This window comes from Bombina bombina, chromosome 1, assembly GCF_027579735.1.
Source record: "Bombina bombina isolate aBomBom1 chromosome 1, aBomBom1.pri, whole genome shotgun sequence".
Classification (NCBI taxonomy): Eukaryota; Metazoa; Chordata; class Amphibia; order Anura; family Bombinatoridae; genus Bombina; species Bombina bombina.
The window spans coordinates 1,362,369,557-1,362,390,107 of record NC_069499.1 but is presented as its reverse complement, the minus strand read 5'-3'; the positions used below and the strand labels follow the sequence as shown (position 1 = coordinate 1,362,390,107).

General features: G+C 41.5%; 1 protein-coding gene across 1 annotated transcript in view; it reads left to right on the top strand.

Moving 5' to 3' along the window:
* Positions 1-4,453, top strand: part of RFX5 (regulatory factor X5) — a 496,889-nt gene extending 492,436 nt beyond the window's left edge. Inside the window, exon 11 of the mRNA XM_053703857.1 lies at positions 3,114-4,453. Within this exon, the coding sequence (XP_053559832.1) occupies positions 3,114-4,082 (969 nt within the window). The 3' untranslated portion in view covers positions 4,083-4,453. The remainder of the gene's footprint in view (positions 1-3,113) is intronic.
* Positions 4,454-20,551: the final 16,098 nt, after the last annotated feature.

Sequence of the window (20,551 nt, the reverse complement as noted above, 5' to 3'; positions counted from 1 at the left end):
TATAGATTCTGTAGAGATGAAAATTTACCTGACAGAGGCCAGGTTATCAAAACTTCTAAATGCTTGCCGTGTCCTTCATTCCATTCCACACCCATCAGTAGCTCAGTGCATGGAAGTAATCGGCTTAATGGTAGCGGCAATGGACATAGTACCATTTGCGCGCCTGCATCTCAGACCGCTGCAATTGTGCATGCTAAGTCAGTGGAACGGGGATTACTCAGATTTGTCCCCCCTACTAAATCTGGATCAAGAGACCAGAGATTCTCTTCTATGGTGGCTTTCTCGGCCACATCTGTCCAAGGGGATGACCTTTCGCAGGCCAGATTGGACGATTGTAACAACAGACGCCAGCCTTCTAGGCTGGGGCGCAGTCTGGAACTCCCTGAAGGCTCAGGGATTATGGACTCAGGAGGAGAAACTCCTCCCAATAAATATTCTGGAATTAAGAGCAATATTCAATGCTCTCCTAGCTTGGCCTCAGTTAGCAACTCTGAGGTTCATCAGATTTCAGTCGGACAACATCACGACTGTGGCTTACATCAACCATCAAGGGGGAACCAGAAGTTCCCTAGCGATGTTGGAAGTCTCAAAGATAATTCGCAGAGTCTTACTCTTGCCACCTGTCAGCGATTTACATCCCAGGCGTGGAGAACTGGGAGGCGGATTTTCTAAATCGCCAGACTTTTCATCCGGGGGAGTGGGAACTTCATCCGGAGGTCTTTGCTCAACTGATTCATCGTTGGGGCAAACCAGATCTGGATCTCATGGCGTCTCGCCAGAACGCCAAGCTTCCTTGTTACGGATCCAGGTCCAGGGACCCGGGAGCGGTGCTGATAGATGCTCTGACAGCCCCTTGGGTCTTCAACATGGCTTATGTGTTTCCACCATTCCCGATGCTTCCTCGTTTGATTGCCAAGATCAAACAGGAGAGAGCTTCGGTGATTCTGATAGCGCCTGCGTGGCCACGCAGGACCTGGTATGCAGTCCTAGTGGACATGTCGTCCTGTCCACCGTGGACCTTCTAATTCAGGGTCCTTTCAACCATCCAATTCTAATTTCTCTGAGGCTGAGTGCATGGAGATTGAACGCTTGATTCTATCAAAGCGTGGCTTCTCGGAGTCGGTTATTGATACCTTAATACAGGCTAGGAAGCCTGTTACCAGAAAAATTTACCATAAGATATGGCGTAAATATTTATATTGGTGCGAATCCAAGAGTTACTCATGGAGTAAGGTTAGGATTCCTAGGATATTGTCCTTTCTACAAGAGGGTTTAGAAAAGGGCTTATCTGCTAGTTCGTTAAAGGGACAGATTTCTGCTCTGTCTATTCTTCTACACAAACGTCTGGCTGAAGTTCCAGACGTTCAGGCTTTTTGTCAGGCTTTAGCTAGGATTAAGCCTGTGTTTAAGACTGTTGCTCCGCCGTGGAGCTTAAACTTAGTTCTTAACGTTCTTCAAGCCGTTCCATTTGAACCCCTTCATTCCATTGATATCAAGCTGTTATCCTGGAAGGTTCTGTTTTTGATGGCTATTTCCTCGGCTCGAAGAGTCTCTGAGTTATCTGCCTTACATTGTGATTCTCCTTATCTGATTTTTCATTCAGACAAGGTAGTTCTGCGTACTAAACCTGGGTTCTTACCTAAGGTAGTTACTAACAGGAATATCAATCAAGAGATTGTTGTTCCATCACTGTGTCCTAACTCTTCTTCAAAGAAGGAACGACTTTTGCATAATCTGGACGTAGTCCATGCCCTGAAGTTCTATTTGCAGGCAACTAAAGATTTTCGTCAAACTTCTTCCCTGTTTGTCGTTTACTCTGGACAGAGAAGAGGTCAAAAGGCTTCGGCTACCTCTCTCTCTTTTTGGCTTCGTAGCATAATACGTTTAGCCTATGAGACTGCTGGACAGCAGCCTCCTGAAAGGATTACAGCTCATTCTACTAGAGCTGTGGCTTCCACCTGGGCCTTTAAAAATGAGGCCTCTGTTGAACAGATTTGCAAGGCTGCAACTTGGTCTTCACTTCACACTTTTTCAAAATTTTACAAATTTGACACTTTTGCTTCTTCGGAGGCTATTTTTGGGAGAAAGGTACTTCAGGCAGTGGTTCCTTCTGTTTAGTGTTCCTGCCTTGTCCCTCCCTTCATCCGTGTACTTTAGCTTTGGTATTGGTATTCCATAAGTAATGGATGACCCGTGGACTGACTACACTTAACAAGAGAAAACATAATTTATGCTTACCTGATAAATTTATTTCTCTTGTAGTGTAGTCAGTCCACGGCCCGCCCTGTCTTTAAGGCAGATCTAAATTTTAATTAAACTCCAGTCACCACTGCACCCTATGGTTTCTCCTTTCTCGTCTGCTTTGGTCGAATGACTGAATATGACATGTGAGGGGAGGAGCTATATAGCAGTTCTGCTTGGGTGATCCTCTTGCAGCTTCCTGTTAGGAAGAGATATATTCCATAAGTAATGGATGACCCGTGGACTGACTACACTACAAGAGAAATAAATTTATCAGGGAAGCATAAATTATGTTTTATTTAAAAAAAGATGCCACCTTCCCCAGTTACAATAATAAATCTCATCCCTAAATAAATTAGCAAACCATCAAAAATGGTCAGAGGTATATTGTATGCCTTCTCTCAATTAAAAAAAAAAAAAAAAAAAGCTTGAAGAAGAGCTTAAATTATCAGATTACTATCACCAGCAAGCTAGCAGTGAGCAATAAATACCACCAAATACAAGGTATGCTTCCTTTTTGAGTTAGTGAAGCACCTAAGAAGCGGTAGATTGATTTTGCTTTTGGGAAATTTAAATTTGGGGGTTTTTTTGGAGTTACATACTTTTATGTATTACCTGTTGGTGATATTACCTCACAAATTTATATATGATATTTATTTAAAACTAATTTTACTGTGTGTAGTTGTGTGTGCTTCTCTACGCTTTGCTTGAGGTAGAAATCATCTGTCCTAATTTGACAACAATGTTTGGACCATAGTAATTGTTGTGTTAGATAGGAATTTCTCCTTTTCTGGAATATAAAGATGTTTATACTTTTAGTACAAAGATTATTTTTGTAATAACAACTTCTAACATTTCTTCTCTACATTTAGAATAAGAAGAGCAATAATCTGCAACCTGTTAGCCCCCAGCCAGTAAAGAAGCGGCCATCAGAACCCCAGAAAACAGCCGGTAGTCCACAGGTGGATGCCCTTGTAGCTCGGCTTCCAGTACTTTTGCCCCGTCTTCCATCTGAAAAGATTTTGAGTTCCAGCCCTCCTACTATCCGATTTACCCCTCCAATACTAGCTCCAAAGATAATTCCTGGTTCTGTAAAAGTTTCACCCTTACCCTTTGCTGCTGTTCCTTCCAGTGCACCCCTAGCAGTGACAGCTGGGATAAATGGGACTGGACTGGTATCTCAGTCTGTGACACCTCCAGTCATTAGCATGATCCTGCCAGAAAGGGTCAGCTTGGAAACTCAACAAATTATCAAGCCCTCTCACAATGGCACCAAAGAATGTTTGTTAGGGGCTCGTGGAGCAGAAAGCAAGGGTTCAAAACGACCTGTAGTGTCCCCTTCTGTGGGCTTTGGGGAAGCACCTTCAAAAAGAAAGAGAGGCCGTCCCAGGAAATTGGACAATGCACCAAAAAATCACACCAAACCACCTTCCCAGGGGGATCTAGTAGTAGAAAAGATCCAGGAGGGAGAAACTAAGGTTGCTGAAATTAAGGACTCTGCCATAGCAGATCTACAAGTTGCAGCCACAGAAATATCCACAAGCTTACATTCCCAAACAAAAGAGAAGCTGAACGTTGGAGGCATAAATGTAAAATCTCCAAATCTCTCAGAGCCCTTCAGACCTCTGGAGCAGCAGGAGGTACCTTCTGTAGGGGACAATTTAAGAGTTACTGTAGATGCCGTCCCTATTCAAGTGAGTGTGATCCAGGATGGCAGGCAGAGGATGGCACGGGAAGGAGAAAGTGAAAAAAGGCATAAAGTCCCACAGGAAGTGCCTGACACAGGACCAGACAAAACAGTATCGACTTTTGGTACTAAACAGTCTGTGCAAATTCTCTGAGCTCTTCCTGTTAAAAGAACTCTAAATTTTGCACACCTTCATGAGCAGACAAACTTTTGTATTATTGTGTCCTTTTCCCTTACACAATGCATTAAGGGCCCACAGTAAGCTAAAAGAGGAACCTGCTTAATTAAAGGGTTAAATATATACCCCAAGGTAGTAAACAGCCATAATTTGTCATCTGCATTGCTTTTGTTGCTAAATGCTCTCCACATCATTATATATTGTATATACTCATATAAACAGCAATTTATTTCCTGCCATGCTAATGCCAGGCAAAGAGGAGGTTTATTCCCTACTACATACCTCTTATTCTCAGTGTTAATAGAAATGTGCTATCATCCATTCAATAAATTAATTGTTTGTAATTATTTGTGAGTTTTCTACATTGACTGCTTTTTTGGTGTTATTCCAACAAATTATATTTCTTTCTTATGACACGATGAGTCCACGGATCATCATCAATTACTGTTGGGAATATCACTCCTGCTCAGCAGGAGGCGGCAAAGAGCACCACAGCAAAGCTGTTAAATATCTCCTCCCTTCCCTCCCACCCCAGTCATTCTCTTTGCCTACGTTAAGAGCAAGGAGGTGGTAAATTAGGTGTTAGAAAGATTCTTCAATCAAGAGTTTATTATTTTTAAAGTAGTGCAAGATTGTGCTGCTTTGTCCTAGGTTGTAGCCGTAGTCCATATCAGTCTCTTCAGTAGAGCAGTGGTGGCTTTAGAGCAATGGGAACTTGTGGGACATAATTCTCACTGCGCCTCCCATATACTGATGCTGCCCTTACCCTGAAAACCTGAGGGATATTACTTAGGACTTTCGTTCATTTCACAGGCCCATGTGAGGGAGAGGACCTCTCAAACCTGGGAACTGCCTTGCTGTCAGGCAGAAGATGAGGTAAGTGCTCGCTTTTTTTTCTGGGGATAGAATGAAAACTCAGAAAAAGTTAGGGCACTTTATTTTTTATATGGAACAGACCTCATTGAAATTAGGCTTTTTATAAAAGAGGTATAGATTCTCCTAGAGACTTAGGAGACACTATGGGCAGCTTGGACGCAGGCACTGGTGCTGAATTTTACATGTGAGTCACACCTCCCGGCGGTTTCATAACTAATAATAGCCGACCGAGAGATTTCTTATTGACACGCCCACAATGGGCTGTACTTCAGGAAGCAACATTTGAGTGAGGTGGTTTCACTGATAACTTATGGCATACGGGCTAAGCAGCTGCCTAGAAAGCTGAAGCTGGTCAGTCTGTTAATCATTCTCCCGGTGGTTTAACTTCAGCAGGGAAAGCCCTATAAAATGGAGACCAGGAGATTGCAATTGAAACACCCACGATGGGCGGAGCTATGTGTGGCGCCAATTTGAGTTGCGCACCACTTTCCTAGCACTTGCGATTTCAGAAGGAGCGGAGGGTTTTAATTTAACCGGTGTCAGAAGGGCTGGCAGGCACCTCAGCAAAGTTATGCTGAGGTGTAGAGGGGTTCTGCATTAATTGTGTACCTATTCAGCCATTTCTGCACACATAAATAGAAACTTACGTTTTAAAATTTACAGAGACAGTAACGTTTTTTTCTGTGTTAATTTGTATTAAAAAAATGTAAGACTTATTTGATTAATCATCCATATATGAGTCAGAATGGACCAAGAGGCCCTGCTAAGTGTCAACTTATGTTTTTGATACAAATGTGGAACCACCAATCCCTTTTTCTGTTCCTTATGTTGTGAGAGAACTTTAATTATAGGGAATTTTTTTTTATTTTTTTCTGAGCCAATTCCTGCTAAAACGGATGCTGTTCAGGAGGCTATTGACAATGCTCAATATTTGCCGCAAATTTCTCCTCAAGTGTCCTAAAATTTTATAGCCCACACATGCAGTGCCCTGCGCTTCCTCTCAAACTCCACCTGGAGTTACTTTGCAAGACATCGCTTCTCTAAGGTCATTGTCTGCTTTTCCCATGCTGCAGGGAAAGAGCTTGAGGAAATGTATTTAATCAAATGAATAACGTTGCTGATACAGTAGTAGCTATTCCGAATGTTTCTTCCCTGAAGCCTGAAGAGGAAGATACTTCGGTAGTATATAAGGGGGAAATCTCAGACTCAGTCTGTGTAATACCTTTATCTGATACTGAAGTTGTTTCTTTCAGGTTTAAGCTTGAATACTTCTGTTTGTTACTTAAGGGGGTTTTTGCTACCCTGGACGTCTCCGAAATTACCAGCGTAGTCAATCCTAATAAGTCCAGTAAACTATACAAAGATTTTGACGTGCCCTCCTTGGTAGAAGTAATTCCTGTACCAGATAGGGTTACAGAGATGATTGCGAAGGAATGGGAGAAACTGGGTATCCCCTTTTCTAAATTTCTTATTTTGAAAAAGAAAAGAAAAAAGAGGATGTTTCCTATAGCAGACTCTATCAAGGAGTCTTGGCAATGGTACCCAGGGAATGTATGTACGTCAGGGTTTACAACAACCTGCGGTTTGTATTGCTACTGTCACCAGTGCGGCGGCATACTGGTTTGATGCGTTGTCTGATTCTATTCGGACAGACACTCCTCTTGATGAAATCCAGGATAGGATAAAGGCACTTAAGTTAGCCAACTCCTTTATTACAGATGCTTCCCTTCAGGTTATTAAAGCTGGGAGCTAAGATTTCAGGCTTTGCCATATTGGCCCGCAGAGCGTTATGGTTAAAATATTGGTCTGCGGATACCTCATCTAAGTCTAAACTTTTGGCGATTCCTTACAAGGGGAAGACCTTGTTTGGACCTGGTTTGATGGAGATACTTTCTAATATTACGGGAAGTAAGGGACATTCCCTCCCTCAGGATAAGAGAAATAAAAAAAAAAAGGACGTCAGAGCATTTTTGGTCCTTTCGAAATTTCAAAGGAAATCCTTCCACTCCTATTTTCCAAGCAGGAGCAGTCTAAGCCTTCCTGGAGACCCCGTCAGTCTTGGAATAGGGGAAAGCAATCCAAGAAGCCTGCTGGTAAATCAAAGACAGCATGAAGGGCCTGCCCCCGATATGGGAGGACAGTGTATCCTAGGGATACAAACAAGAGTTCAAGACTTTTTCTCCCAGGGGCAGGTTTCTGTTTTCAAGATTATCTGCAGAAAGAGAGAGGTGTTCTTAAACTGTGTATGGAACCTCTTCGACCTGGAAGTGATAGTTCCTGTTCCAAGGGAACCTTCAGACCAATTTTAGATCTCAAGAGTCTAAACAAATTTCTCAGAGTGCCATCCTTCAAGATGGAATCTATTTGTTCCATTCTTCCTTTGGTCCAAGAGGGTCAGTTTATGACCATGGTGGATTTAAAGGATGCTTACTTGCATGTTCCCATACACAAGGACCATCTCAAGTTCTAAGGTGATAATAGGAGTAAATTTCTAGACAAACACTTCCAGTTTGTGGTTCTTCCATCGGCCTTGCCACAGCTCCCAGAATTTTCTTAAGTGTTCTAGGAACCCTGCTGGTGGTGCTCCGATTGCGGGGAATTGCAGTGGCACCTTATCTGGACTATTTTATGGTTCAGGCGCCTTCCTGTTAATAAGCAAGATCACTCACGGAAATGGGGTTATCTTTCCTGCGGTCTCACGCATGGAAGGAATATTTGGATTAGTTTTCTTGGAGAACTATAGTACTTTCCTCATCAATGAAGTGTGACAGTAGTCAGGAAATCAAAGATTTTCGATTCTTGCCTAGCACTTCAGTCCTCTCTTCGGCCATCAGTGGCCTGTGCATGGAGGTAATTGGGCTGATGGTAGCGGCATTGGACATCATCCCGTTCGCCCGCTTCCACCTCAAAACTCGGCAGTTAAAGCATACTCAGGTAGTGGAACGAAGAGTATGCAGATTTGTCTCCACGGTTACAGCTGGAGCAGACAACAAGGGATTTTCTACTTTGGTGGTTGTTTTAGGATTTTCCCTCCCAGGGCACCTACTTTCGCAGTTCTTCCTGGGTGATTGTGACAACAGATGCCAGCTTTTTGGGCTGGGGAGCAATGGACTCAGTTAGAGTCTGTTCTACCCATAAACAATCTGGAATTGAGAGCAATCTTCAGTCCCCTTCTGGCCTGGCCTCAGTTAGCTTCGGCCTGGTTCATCAGATTCCAGTCGGGCAATATAACCTCAATGGCTTACATCAACGTCAGGGAGGAACTCAGAGTTCTTTGGCCGTGACAGAGGTAACCAAGATCATTCAGTGGGCTGAGACCCACAATTGCTGTCTGTCATTGATCCACATTCCAGAAGTGGACATCTGGGAGGCGGACTTCTTCAGCATGCAGACCTTTCTCCCGGGGGAGTGGGAACTCCATCCGGAAGTGTTTTTCCAGCCTGATTCTCAAAGGGGGTATGTTGGAATTGGATCTCATGGCTTCTCGATGGAATGCCAAGCTTCCGAGGTACGGGTCGAGGTCAAGGAACCCTCAGGCTGTACAGATAGACGCTCTGGTGGTACCTTGGATTTTCAGTCTTGCATACCTATTTCCTCCGTTTGCTTCTCTTCCTCGAGTTATGGCTCGAATCAAGCAGGAGAGGGTGTCGGTGGTCCTCTTTACATCGGCGTGGCCTCGCAGGGTTTAGTATTCAATCCTAGTGGACATATCTCCTCTTCCACCTTGGAGACTTCTGTTGAGAAAGGACCTTCTATTTAACAAGGACCCTTCTTTCATCCAAATCTAGTTTCTCTGAAGCTGACTCCTTGAAGATGAACGCTGTATTTTATCCAAGCGTAGATTTTCAGAATCAGTCATTGGGGGGTAGTTATCAAGCCGTCAACCTCAAATACGCTGGAATTCCGCAGCGTATTTGTGGCGAGGCTGATTCGCCTTAGTTATCAAAGGCTCGAGACCGGCAAAAGTAGAATTTTGTGACGTAAGCTTCGATCTGCCGGACTCAGTCCGACACAGATCGATTCTTACGTCACTCCAGATGTTCCGCACACAAGTGCGGCACATTCTCACTACTTTTGCTAGCTATCAAAAAACTAGCAGGTACGCTCGGCACTTTTACGGCCCAGCGTACCTGGTTTTCAATCCGCCACCCCTGGAGGCGGCGGATCCCATAGGAATCAATGGGAGTCTGACCATAGCCCATCATCGAGGATGGCGTCCCCTCAATTCCGATTGGCTGATAGGATTCTATCAGCCAATCGGAATTAAGGTAGGAAAAATCTGATTGGCTGATGGAATCAGCCAATCAGATTGAGCTCGCATTCTATTGGCTGTTCCGATCAGCCAATAGAATGCGAGCTCAATCTGATTGGCTGATTGGATCAGCCAATCGGATTGAACTTGAATCTGATTGGCTGATTCCATCAGCCAATCAGATTTTCCTACCTTAATTCCGATTGGCTGATAGAATCCTATCAGCCAATCGGAATTGAGGGGACGCCATCTTGGATGACGTCCCTTAAAGGAGCCGTCATTCGTCGTAATCCGTCGGTGAAGAAGGTGGTTCCGCGTCGGCGGAAGGAAGATTCAAGACCCGGCTTGGAAGATGACTTCGCCCGGATAGAAGACCTCTTCAGCGCCTCTTTGAAGATGACATCGGCCGGATCGAAGACTTCTTCAGCGCCGCCTGGATGATGACTTCATCGGATGGAAGATTTCTTCAGCGCCGCTTGGAGGATTAACTTCTTCCGCTCCGGATGTCCTCTTCAGTTCCATCGGTGGCTCGGCTGAGTGAAGACGACTCAAGGTAGGATGATCTTCAGGGGATTAGTGTTAGGTTTTTGTAAGGGGGGTTTGGGTTAGATTAGGGGTATGTGGGTGGTGGGTTTTAATGTTGGGGGGGGGGTTGTATTTTTCTTTTACAGGCAAAAGAGCTGAACTTTTTGGGGCATGCCCCCACAAATGGCCCTTTTAAGGGCTGGTAAGGTAAAAGAGCTTTGAAATTTATGTAATTTAGAATAGGGTAGGGATTTTTTTTTTTTGTGGGGGTTTGTTATTTTATTAGGGGGCTTAGATTAGGTGTAAGTAGCTTAAAATTGTTGTAATATTTTTAACATGTTTGTAACTTAATTTTTTATTTTTTGTAACTTAGCTTTTTTTATTTTTTGTACTTTAGTTAGTTTATGTAATTGTATTTCATTGTAGTTATTTGTAGGTAGTTTATTTAGTTAATTTAATGATAGTGTAGTATTAGGTTTAATTGTAACTTAAGTTAGGATTTATTTTACAGGTAATTTTGTATTTCTTTTAGCTAGGTAGTTATTAAATAGTTAATAACTATTTAATAACTATTCTAACTAGCTAAAATAAATACAAAGTTACCTGTAAACTAAATATAAATCCTAAGATAGCTATAATATAATTATTAATTACATTGTAGCTATCTTAGGGTTTATTTTACAGGTAAGTATTTAGTTTTAAATAGGAATAATTTATTAAAGTATAGTGTAGTGTTAGGTGTAATTGTAACTTAGGTTAGGATTTATTTCACAGGTAAATTTCTCTTTATTTTAGCTAGGTAAGCTATTAAATAGTTAATAACTATTTAATAGTTATTGTACATGGTTAAAATAAATTGAAAGGTACCTGTAAAATAAATATAAATCCTAAGATAGCTAGAATATAATTATTATTTATATTGTAGCTATATTAGGGTTTATTTTATAAGTAAGTATTTAGTTTTAAATAGGATTCATTTAGTTAATAAGAGTTAATTTATTTAGATGTATTTAATTAATATTTAAGTTAGGGGGCGTTATGGTTAGGGTTAGACTTAGGTTTAGGGGTTAATCATTTTATTACAGTGGCGGCGGCGTAGTGGGGGGCAGGATAGGGGTTAATAAATTTATTATAGGTTGCGGCGGGTTCATGGAGCGGCGGTTTAGGGGTTAAACTATTTATTTAGTTGCGGAGAGGTGCGGGATCAGCAGGATAGGGGTTAATAATTTTATAATAGAGGGCGACGGTATAGGGGGGGCAGGATAGGGGTTACTAGGTATAATGTAGGTGGCAGCGGTGTCCGGGAGCGGCGGTTTAGGGGTTAATACATTTATAAGACTTGCGGCGGGGTCTAGGAGCGGCGGTTTAGGGGTTAATACATTTATAAGACTTGCGGCGGGGTCTAGGAGCGGCGGTTTAGGGGTTAGTAACTTTATTTAGTTGCGGGGGCCTCCGGGGGCGCCGGTATAGGGGGTAGAACAGTGCAGTTTAGTGTGAGTGCTTAGTGACAGGCTAGCAATAAAGCTGGGAAAAAGCCGAAGGGCAGCGAGATCGGATGAGTGATAACTGTCACAGTCCGCTGCTCATCGCCCCGCGGCTTTTTGACAGCTTTATTTGATAACTTAGGCGAACGTATTCAAGGTCCGCGGCGGCGAAGGTAGGCGAGCTTAGGCGGACGTATTGGGCCGGCGAAGCCAGAAAAGTAGACGGCTTGATAACTACCCCCCATTGAGACCATGATTCAGGCTTGTAATCCTGTGACTAGGAATATTTACCATAACATATGGCATAAATAGTTATACTGGTGTGAATCCAATGGCTACTCTTCGAGGAAAGTTCGGATTCCTAGCCTTATGTCCTTTCTCCAAGAAAGTTTGGAGAAGGGATTCTCTGTAAGTTACCCTAAAGGGTCACATAGCTACTTTGTCTATTGTGTTACATAAACATCTGGTGGATTCCCAGACATACAATCGTTTGGTCATGCCTTGGTCAGGATCAGGCTTGTGTTCAACTCAGTTACTTCTCCTTGGAGTCTTAGTTTAGTTCTTAAGGTCCTTCAAGGGGCTCATCTTGAGCCGTTGCATTCCTTAGATTTCAAGTTGTTATCTTGGAAAGATTTGTTTCTTGTTGCTATTTCCTCCGCTCATGGAGTCAGAGCTCTTGGCTTTTCAGTATGAGCCTCCTTACCTTATTTTTCATCGGATAAGGTGGGTTTTTTACGTACTAAATTAGGGTTTTTTCCTAAAGTAGTTTCGGAACGGATCTTTAATTAAGAGATTGTGGTTCCTTCCTGGTATCCTAATCCTTCTTTGCAGGTACGTGCCTTATGATTCTTTGTACAGACAACTAAGGAATTTCATCAGTCTTCTGTTTATCGTTAAAGACAGTAGGCTACGGCTACTTCTTTACCTTGTGGGCATTCAAAATAAAGCCCTTTATGGAACAGATTTGCAAGTTTGCAACCTGGTCCTCTCTTCTCTTTTTCAAATTTCTATAAATTTGACTCTTTTGACTCGGCTGAGGTCTTTTTGGGAGAAAGGTTTTTTTCAAGCAGTGGTGCCTTCCGTTTCGGTTTCCTGTCTTGGCCCTCCCTTATGATCTGTGTACTCTAGCTTGGGTATTGATTCCCAACAGTAATTGATAATGATCCGTGGACTCATTGTGTCATAAGAAAGAAAACAAAATTTATGCTTACCTGATAAATTTATTTATTTCTTGACACGATGAGTCCACGGCCCCCCCTGTTATTTAGACAGGTTGTTAGTATGTTATAAACTTCAGTCACCTCTGCACCTTGTTTCTTCCTTTTGCTTCTTTACTTTGGTCGAATGACTGGGGTGGGAGGAAAGGGAAGAGATATTTAACAGCTTTGCTGTGGTGCTCTTTGCCACCTCCTGCTGGGCAGGAGTGATATTCCCAACAGTAATTGATGATGATCCGTGGACTCATCGTGTCAAGAAAGAAATACATTTATCAGGTAAGCATAATTTTTTTTTCTCAGTAACCTCTAAACATTTAGGGCTAGATTACAAGTGGAGCTCTAAATTATTGCTCGCCCACAAATGGGCAAATTTGCGGGCGTGCGAAAATTAACCAGCCATTACATTAGCGCTCAGAAAATTAACCAGAGATACGATCTATGGTTAGTTTTCTAAAAGTGCCCCAAATGACCTAAAAAAAATAATGAAAAATGTAGACTGAGATCTACAGGCATAATATGCTCAGATCATTCTGATACCAATTGAAAGGAAACTTGATATATGTTCCAAGAACGCCCCTGTTCAGTACATAGCCAGTGCTGTGTCTTCAGATCATCTTGTCATGGACTTCATAGCACTTGTGATGGATCATTTCAGATCAACTTACCTTAGCAAAGCGCTTTAGATCTTTAGTACCTAAGTAACACAAGCTATGTTCTTATAGGGTAGATGTTTATGTGATGAATGCATTTGCCATTATCACCTATGAGAGTTAATAGGAGCTGTGCATTCAAGGGACTTTGGGGGCTCATATACACAAGGTAGATTTCCAATTTTTATGTCATTGGATTCTGATGAGTAAGGGGCAACCTAGTGAAGCACTAATTGGCACAAAGCTTAGTCTTTATACTGCAGATGTTTATATGAGAAATGTATCTACCATTATCATCTACAGAGTAGAAATGGGCAGTGCATTCAGGAGGCTCCTTAGGGTCTTATCCCCAAGATAGGGTCCTAAATTTGATGTCATTGTATTCTGCTCAGTTGGGGTTATTCTAGGGTAGTAGTCACTAAGTTACACAAAGCTTAGTTTTTATAGAACAGATATGATGTATCTATTAGCTATTATCACCTATGAGTGGGGATAGGAGCAATGCTTTCAGGGGGCTCCTGAGATATATTATCCCTAAAATAGAGTCCTAACTTTGATGTAATTGGATACTGTATTAGTCATTAAGTGACGCAAAGGTTAGTTTTTTAGGAAATGTTTATATGTATGTATTTACCAATATAACCTATGAATGTGGATAAAGAAAGTATATTCAAAGGTCTTCTGAGGGTTCATATCCCCAAGACACTGAACCCAGATTTTTTCTTTCGTGATTAAGATAGAGCATGCAATTTTAAGCAACTTTCTAACTTACTCCTATTATCACATTGTCTTCATTCTCTTGGTTTCTTTATTTGAAAAGCAAGGATTTAAGTTTAGAAGCCGGACCATTTTTGGTGAACAACCTGGGTTCTTGCTGATTGTTGGATAAATTCACCCACCAATAAACAAGTGCTGACCAAGGTGCTAAAGCAAAAATTGGCTGGCTCCTTAGCTTAGATGCCTTCTTTTTCAATAAAAATAACAAGAGAACGAAGAAAAATTGACAATAGGAGTAAATTAGAAAGTTGCTTAAAATTGCATGCTCTATCTGAATCATGAAAAAAACCAATTTGGGTTCAGTATTCCTTTAAGTGTGATGTCATTGGATTCTACTCAATCAGGGGTATGCTTGGGTAAAAGTGACTAACTGACACATAGCTTAGTTTTTATAGCCCAAATGGTTATATGATGTATGTATTTGCCATTATCACGTATTATAACAAAAAATGTTAAGTATTATTTTAGAGTTCTAAATTATTTTCTCAGCTATACAAAATTATTTTAAGACACAAAATTGGTATGGGGGTTCTTATGGGAGCTACTAACAATACTGTTTGTCTATGGACCAAAAGGGGGGCTATATTTTGGTGTCCAAAAGAATTTTTCTTTCATAACTCAGAGCATACAATTTTAAGAAACTTTCTAATTTACTCCTATTATCACATTTTCTTCATTCTCTTGCTATCTTTATTTGAATAAGCAGGAATATAAGCTTACGAGCCAGCCCATTTTTGGTTTAGCACCCTAGATAGCACTTGCTGATTGGTGGGTACATTGAGCCAACAATCAGCAAGCTGTACCCAGGTACTGAACCAAAGATGGGCCAGCTCGTAAGCTTACATTTATGCTTTTTCAAATAAAGATAGCAAGAGAGCGAAGAAAAATTGATAACAGGAGTAAATTAGAAAGTTGCTTAAAATTGCATTCTATGGCCTCTATTTAACAAGGTCTGGCGGACCTGATCCGACAGTGCGGATCAGGTCCGCCAGACCTCGCTGAATACGGAGAGCAATACGCTCTCCATATTCAGTATTGCACCAGCAGCTCACAAGAGCTGCTGGTGCAACACCGCCCCCTGCAGACTCACGGCCGCCAGCAGGGGGGTGTCAATCAACCCGATCGTACTCGATCGGGTTGATTTCCGGCGATGTCTGTCCGTCTGCTCAGAGCAGACGGACAGGTTATGGAGCAGCGGTCTTTGTGACCGCTGCTTTATAACTGCTGTTTCTGGCCAGTCTGAAGACTCGCCAGAAACACGGGCCGTCAAGCTCCTTTCGGAGCTTGATAGATAAGCCCCTATATCTGAATCATAAAAGACAAAAATTGTGTTCAGTATCCCTTTAAGCCAGGCAGCAGGCATGCTTCAGCTCTGTTTATAAACATTGGTACAATGTTTCATACCCTCAAGCTACTAATTTATATTAATTTGTAGCTTTACTATGACAATGCAACACACCATTTACTGGTGCATCTACTACTGAGGGCTGAGAAAATACACAGCAGAGATAGATCACATGGGCACGCTAACAGTATTAAAGGGACAGATCACTGTACGAGTACACACACAAATCTGCACACAGTCTTAAAGGTACAAATCACAGTAGGCACACACTTTCTGTGCCAATCTTTAAGGGACAGATCACAGTGCGTACACACACACACAACATGCATATGATTTATTAATATGAATAAAGAGATCTACAGTACATGTAATGGATGCTTTTTTTTTCTTGATTAAGTTAAGTAGTACAATGACAAGTATATTGTTGGCACACTAGAATGTATTATATTCTATATATATATACTGCTTGTAACTGTAAATATAAATTGAAAGTGATGTTTTTCAGCAAATGGAGGACAAGTTAATTAAGGAGTTTAAAGTGTGGTGGGAGAAGAAATTATAGGAGAAATACCTTACCCTGGACATAGTGCCTAGGGGTTTAAGACTTAAGAAGTTCCCCACCTTTATTGTTAAAGATTTCAAAGCTGAATGGAATGACATCCTGTCGGATTGTTCGAAGAGGCTAATGTATCTAAGAATTCTGCATTAGGAAAAACAGCTTAATGAGATTAGAGAAGAGATTCAAAGGGAGTTTAATAAATTTGTGGAGTGACAGAGAGACAGAACACAGAGGGAGAGAAAGAAAGTCTGATTCCAGTCTTAGGGTCTGCTACCATGGAATTTGTATCAACCCCAGCGATGAGGGATTCTAACAATCTGAATCAGACTTTGGGTTCAGATGGTGCCAGACCTAAGACAGGACTCTACATTAATAAAAATGTTTCTTCTTTAGTTGGGTATAGGGATATGCCCCAGCAAACAACTTTTATTAGATCTGAGAATCAAGAGAATGTTTTACAGAACCCTCAAAAATCAGGAAGAAGGCCTCACAAGAGAGGGTGGAAACGCAAGAAAGAACCGCTACACAAAATAATAGTGAGAAGAGGGCTGACATATATTTCAATGAAGCACAATATTACCTAACTTTATTACATTTAGAGATGGATTCTAGGGGTCCTAAAGGGGAGGTTGGAGTTGGCTATAAGGACAAATCTTCCTTTTATTCAACTCTAGTTGTCAAGTCTAGATGGAATTTTTTGGAAATCTTTTTATAAAAGAGTTGAAAAAGAACTTAGTTCCCTGCACAATAATCTTCCTACATTTCATGGTAATTTGACTAAGAGGGAGAAAGCTGCTATAGATAGTCTGAAGAGTAATAAGGATATTCTTATATGACAAAGTGACAAGGGTGGAAGTATAGTAGTACTTAAAAGACGCCTTGAGGCAATTAGGAGAGGAAGAGTTTATTTAAAATTAGGCACTGATCTTCTGTTTTCCAGAAAAGACTCTGGGCATATTTTGAATGAGGGAAGGGAACTGGGGATTTTTGATTAATCTACCTGTGAATATTTAAATGTACAAAAGCCCAGGATCCCAATATTTCACCATGTGCCAAAGACCCATAAGTCATTGGAGAATGTTCAGGGAAAGCCATTTGTCTCAGGAATTGGCTCCTTTTTGGAGCCACTGAGTGAATGGTTGGAGCAGGAACTGCAACCTCTATTGTTCCTGCTTCCCTCCTATGTAAGAGATACCAAACATTTGCTAGGGATGTTAGATCAAATAAAATAGGAACCCTTTTATACTTGGTTAACCATCAATGTGGTGAGCTTAGACTCCAGTACACCTCTGGATCCTAACATTAAGAACCAGGATTCCAGAAGGTTTGAATATAGAGTCAGATGTTATTAACTGTTGGCAATAAGAAAATGAGATATAATAGATTAATTATAACCTAGATAGAAGTATAACATTAACCTGACCCTTGAGGGACACATAGGGGCCGATTTATCAAGAGCAGGAGCGAGCTACATTGAGTTTAATGGCGCGACCGGGCCAGCTGTGACTAGACAGCGTGCCGCTATGTGCATAGGTAAATAACAGACCTGCTCAGTAGAGCCAGGATTCTATGTTCTTGCTAAAAATTATTTGAAATACTTTGTTTTATAAACTTGGCGCTAAAATAATGTTATATAGTTCTGCACTATGTACAGAATTATATAACATTATTGTGTATGTTTACTGCCCATTTAAGCTTTACATTCCTGCTTTAAATAAAGATAGCAAGAGAACGAAGAAAATTGATAATAGGAGTAAATTAGAAAGTTGCTTAAAATTGCATGCTCTATCTGAATCACGAAAGAAAAAGATTTGGGTTTAGTATCCCTTTAATGGCTTTTTCTCCTGTTAAGTGTGGTCAGTCCACGGGTCATCATTACTTCTGGGATATTATCTCCTCCCCTACAGGAAGTGCAAGAGGATTCACCCAGCAGAGCTGCTATATAGCTCCTCCCCTCTACGTCACCTCCAGTCATTCTCTTGCACCCAACGAATAGATAGGATGTGTGAGAGGACTGTGGTGATTTAATTAGTTTATTACCTTCAATCAAAAGTTTGTTATTTTATAATAGCACCGGAGTGTGTTATTCATTCTCTGGTAGAATTTGAAGAAGAATCTACCTGAGTTTTTTTCTATGATTTTAGCCGGAGTAGTTAAGATCATATTGCTGTTTCTCGGCCATCTGAGGAGAGGTAAACTTCAGATCAGGGGACAGCGGGCAGATTAATCTGCAAAGAGGTATGTAGCAGTTTGTTATTTTCTGACATGGAATTGATGAGAAAATCCTGCCATACCGTTATAATGTAAACTCAGCCTTAAATGCAGTAGATGTAGCTGGTATCAGGCTGTCATGTATGTATATTTTACACTTCAGTATTCTGGGGGATGGTACTTCACTGGATTATACTGTATGCATAGACTTAACCTAATTTGCAGGGACTTGCAATAGGTTTTAAATAACAATTAATTTATTGAGGTTAAACGTTTTTTTGCTGGCATGTAAAAACGTTTATTTCTCTGAGGTACTGGGTGAAAAAATGTTTTGGGCACAATTTTTTCCACTTGGCAATAGTTTTGTTTAATTTAAAGCAGTTCACTGATCTCTCTCACTGTTATGTGTGAGGGGGAGGGGCCATTTTTGGCGCTTTTACTACGCATCAAAAAATCTCAGAGGTTCATTTTCTTCCTGCATGATCCGGTTCATCTCTACAGAACTCAGGGATCTCCAAAGCCTTGTTTGAGGGAGGTAATCATCACAGCAGAGCTGTGAAGAGTGTAGTTTACTGTGATAAAAAACGTTTTTTTGTGTATTTTTTCTGTGCCAGGGTTAGTTATCCTTGCTAATGGGAACAATCCTTTGCTAAAATTGTTTATTTCTTACAAAGATTTGATGCTATAACTTAGTTATTTTCAACTGTCATAATTTTTTCTGTGCTTCTTATAAGCACAGTTCGTTTTCATATTATTGTAAATTACTTAAAAAGCATTTCCAAGTTGCTAGTTAATTGCTAGTGTGTTAAACATGTCTGATTCAGAGGAAGATACATGTGCTATATGTGCTAATGCCAAAGTGGAGCCCAATAGAAATTTATGTACTAACTGTATTGATGCTACTTTAAATAAGAGTCAATCTGTACAAATTGAACATATTTCACCAGACAACGAGGGGAAAGTTATGCCGACTAACTCGCCTCACGTGTCAGTACCTACATCTCCCGCTCGGGAGGTGCGTGATATTGTAGCGCCGAGTACATCTGGGCGGCCATTTCAAATCACATTACAGGATATGGCTACTGTTATGACTGAAGTTTTGGCTAAATTACCAGAACTTAGAGGCAAGCGTGATCACCCTGGGGTGAGAACAGAGTGCGCTGATAATATTAGGGCCATGTCAGACACTGCGTCACAGGCGGCAGAACATGAGGACGGAGAACTTCATTCTGTGGGTGACGGTTCTGATCCAAATAGATTGGATTCAGATATTTCAAACTTTAAATTTAAGCTGGAAAACCTCCGTGTATTACTAGGGAAGGTGTTAGCGGCTCTGAATGATTGTAACACAGTTGCAATACCAGAGAAAATGTGTAGGTTGGATAAATATTTTGCGGTACCGGCGAGTACTGATGTTTTTCCTATACCTAAGAGACTTACTGAAATTGTTACTAAGGAGTGGGATAGGCCTGGTGTACCGTTCTCACCCCCTCCGATATTTAGAAAAATGTTTCCAATAGACGCCACCACACGGGACTTATGGCAAACGGTCCCTAAGGTGGAGGGAGCAATTTCTACTTTAGCTAAGCGTACCACTATCCCGGTGGAGGATAGCTGTGCCTTTTCTGATCCAATGGATAAAAAATTAGAGGGTTACCTTAAGAAAATGTTTGTTCAACAAGGTTTTATATTGCAACCTCTTGCATGTATTGCGCCTGTCACGGCTGCAGCAGCATTTTGGTTTGAGTCTCTGGAAGAGACACTTCAATCATCTACACTAGATGAGATTACAGACAAACTTAGAACCCTTAAGTTAGCTAACTCATTTATTTCAGATGCCGTAGTACATTTAACTAAACTTACGGCTAAGAATTCCGGATTTGCCATTCAGGCACGCAGAGCACTGTGGCTAAAATCCTGGTCAGCTGATGTTACTTCCAAATCTAAATTGCTTAATATACCCTTCAAAGGGCAAACCTTGTTCGGGCCCGGGTTGAAGGAGATTATCGCTGACATTACAGGAGGTAAAGGCCATGCCCTGCCTCAGGACAAAGCCAAACCTAGGGCTAGACAGTCTAATTTTCGTTCCTTTCGTAATTTCAAAGCAGGAACAGCATCAACCTCCTCTGCACCAAAACAGGAAGGAGCTGTTGCTCGCTACAGACAAGGCTGGAAACCTAACCAGTCCTGGAACAAGGGCAAGCAGGCCAGGAAACCTGCTGCTGCCCCTAAGACAGCATGAATCGAGGGCCCCCGATCCGGGACCGGATCTAGTAGGGGGCAGACTTTCTCTCTTCGCCCAGGCTTGGGCAAGAGATGTTCAGGATCCCTGGGCGTTAGAGATCATATCTCAGGGATACCTTCTGGACTTCAAATCCTCTCCCCCAAGAGGGAGATTTCATCTGTCAAGGTTATCAACAAACCAAATAAAGAAAGCAGCGTTCCTACGCTGCGTACAAGATCTTTTATTAATGGGAGTGATCCATCCAGTTCCGCGGTCGGAACAAGGACAAGGGTTTTACTCAAATCTGTTTGTAGTTCCCAAAAAA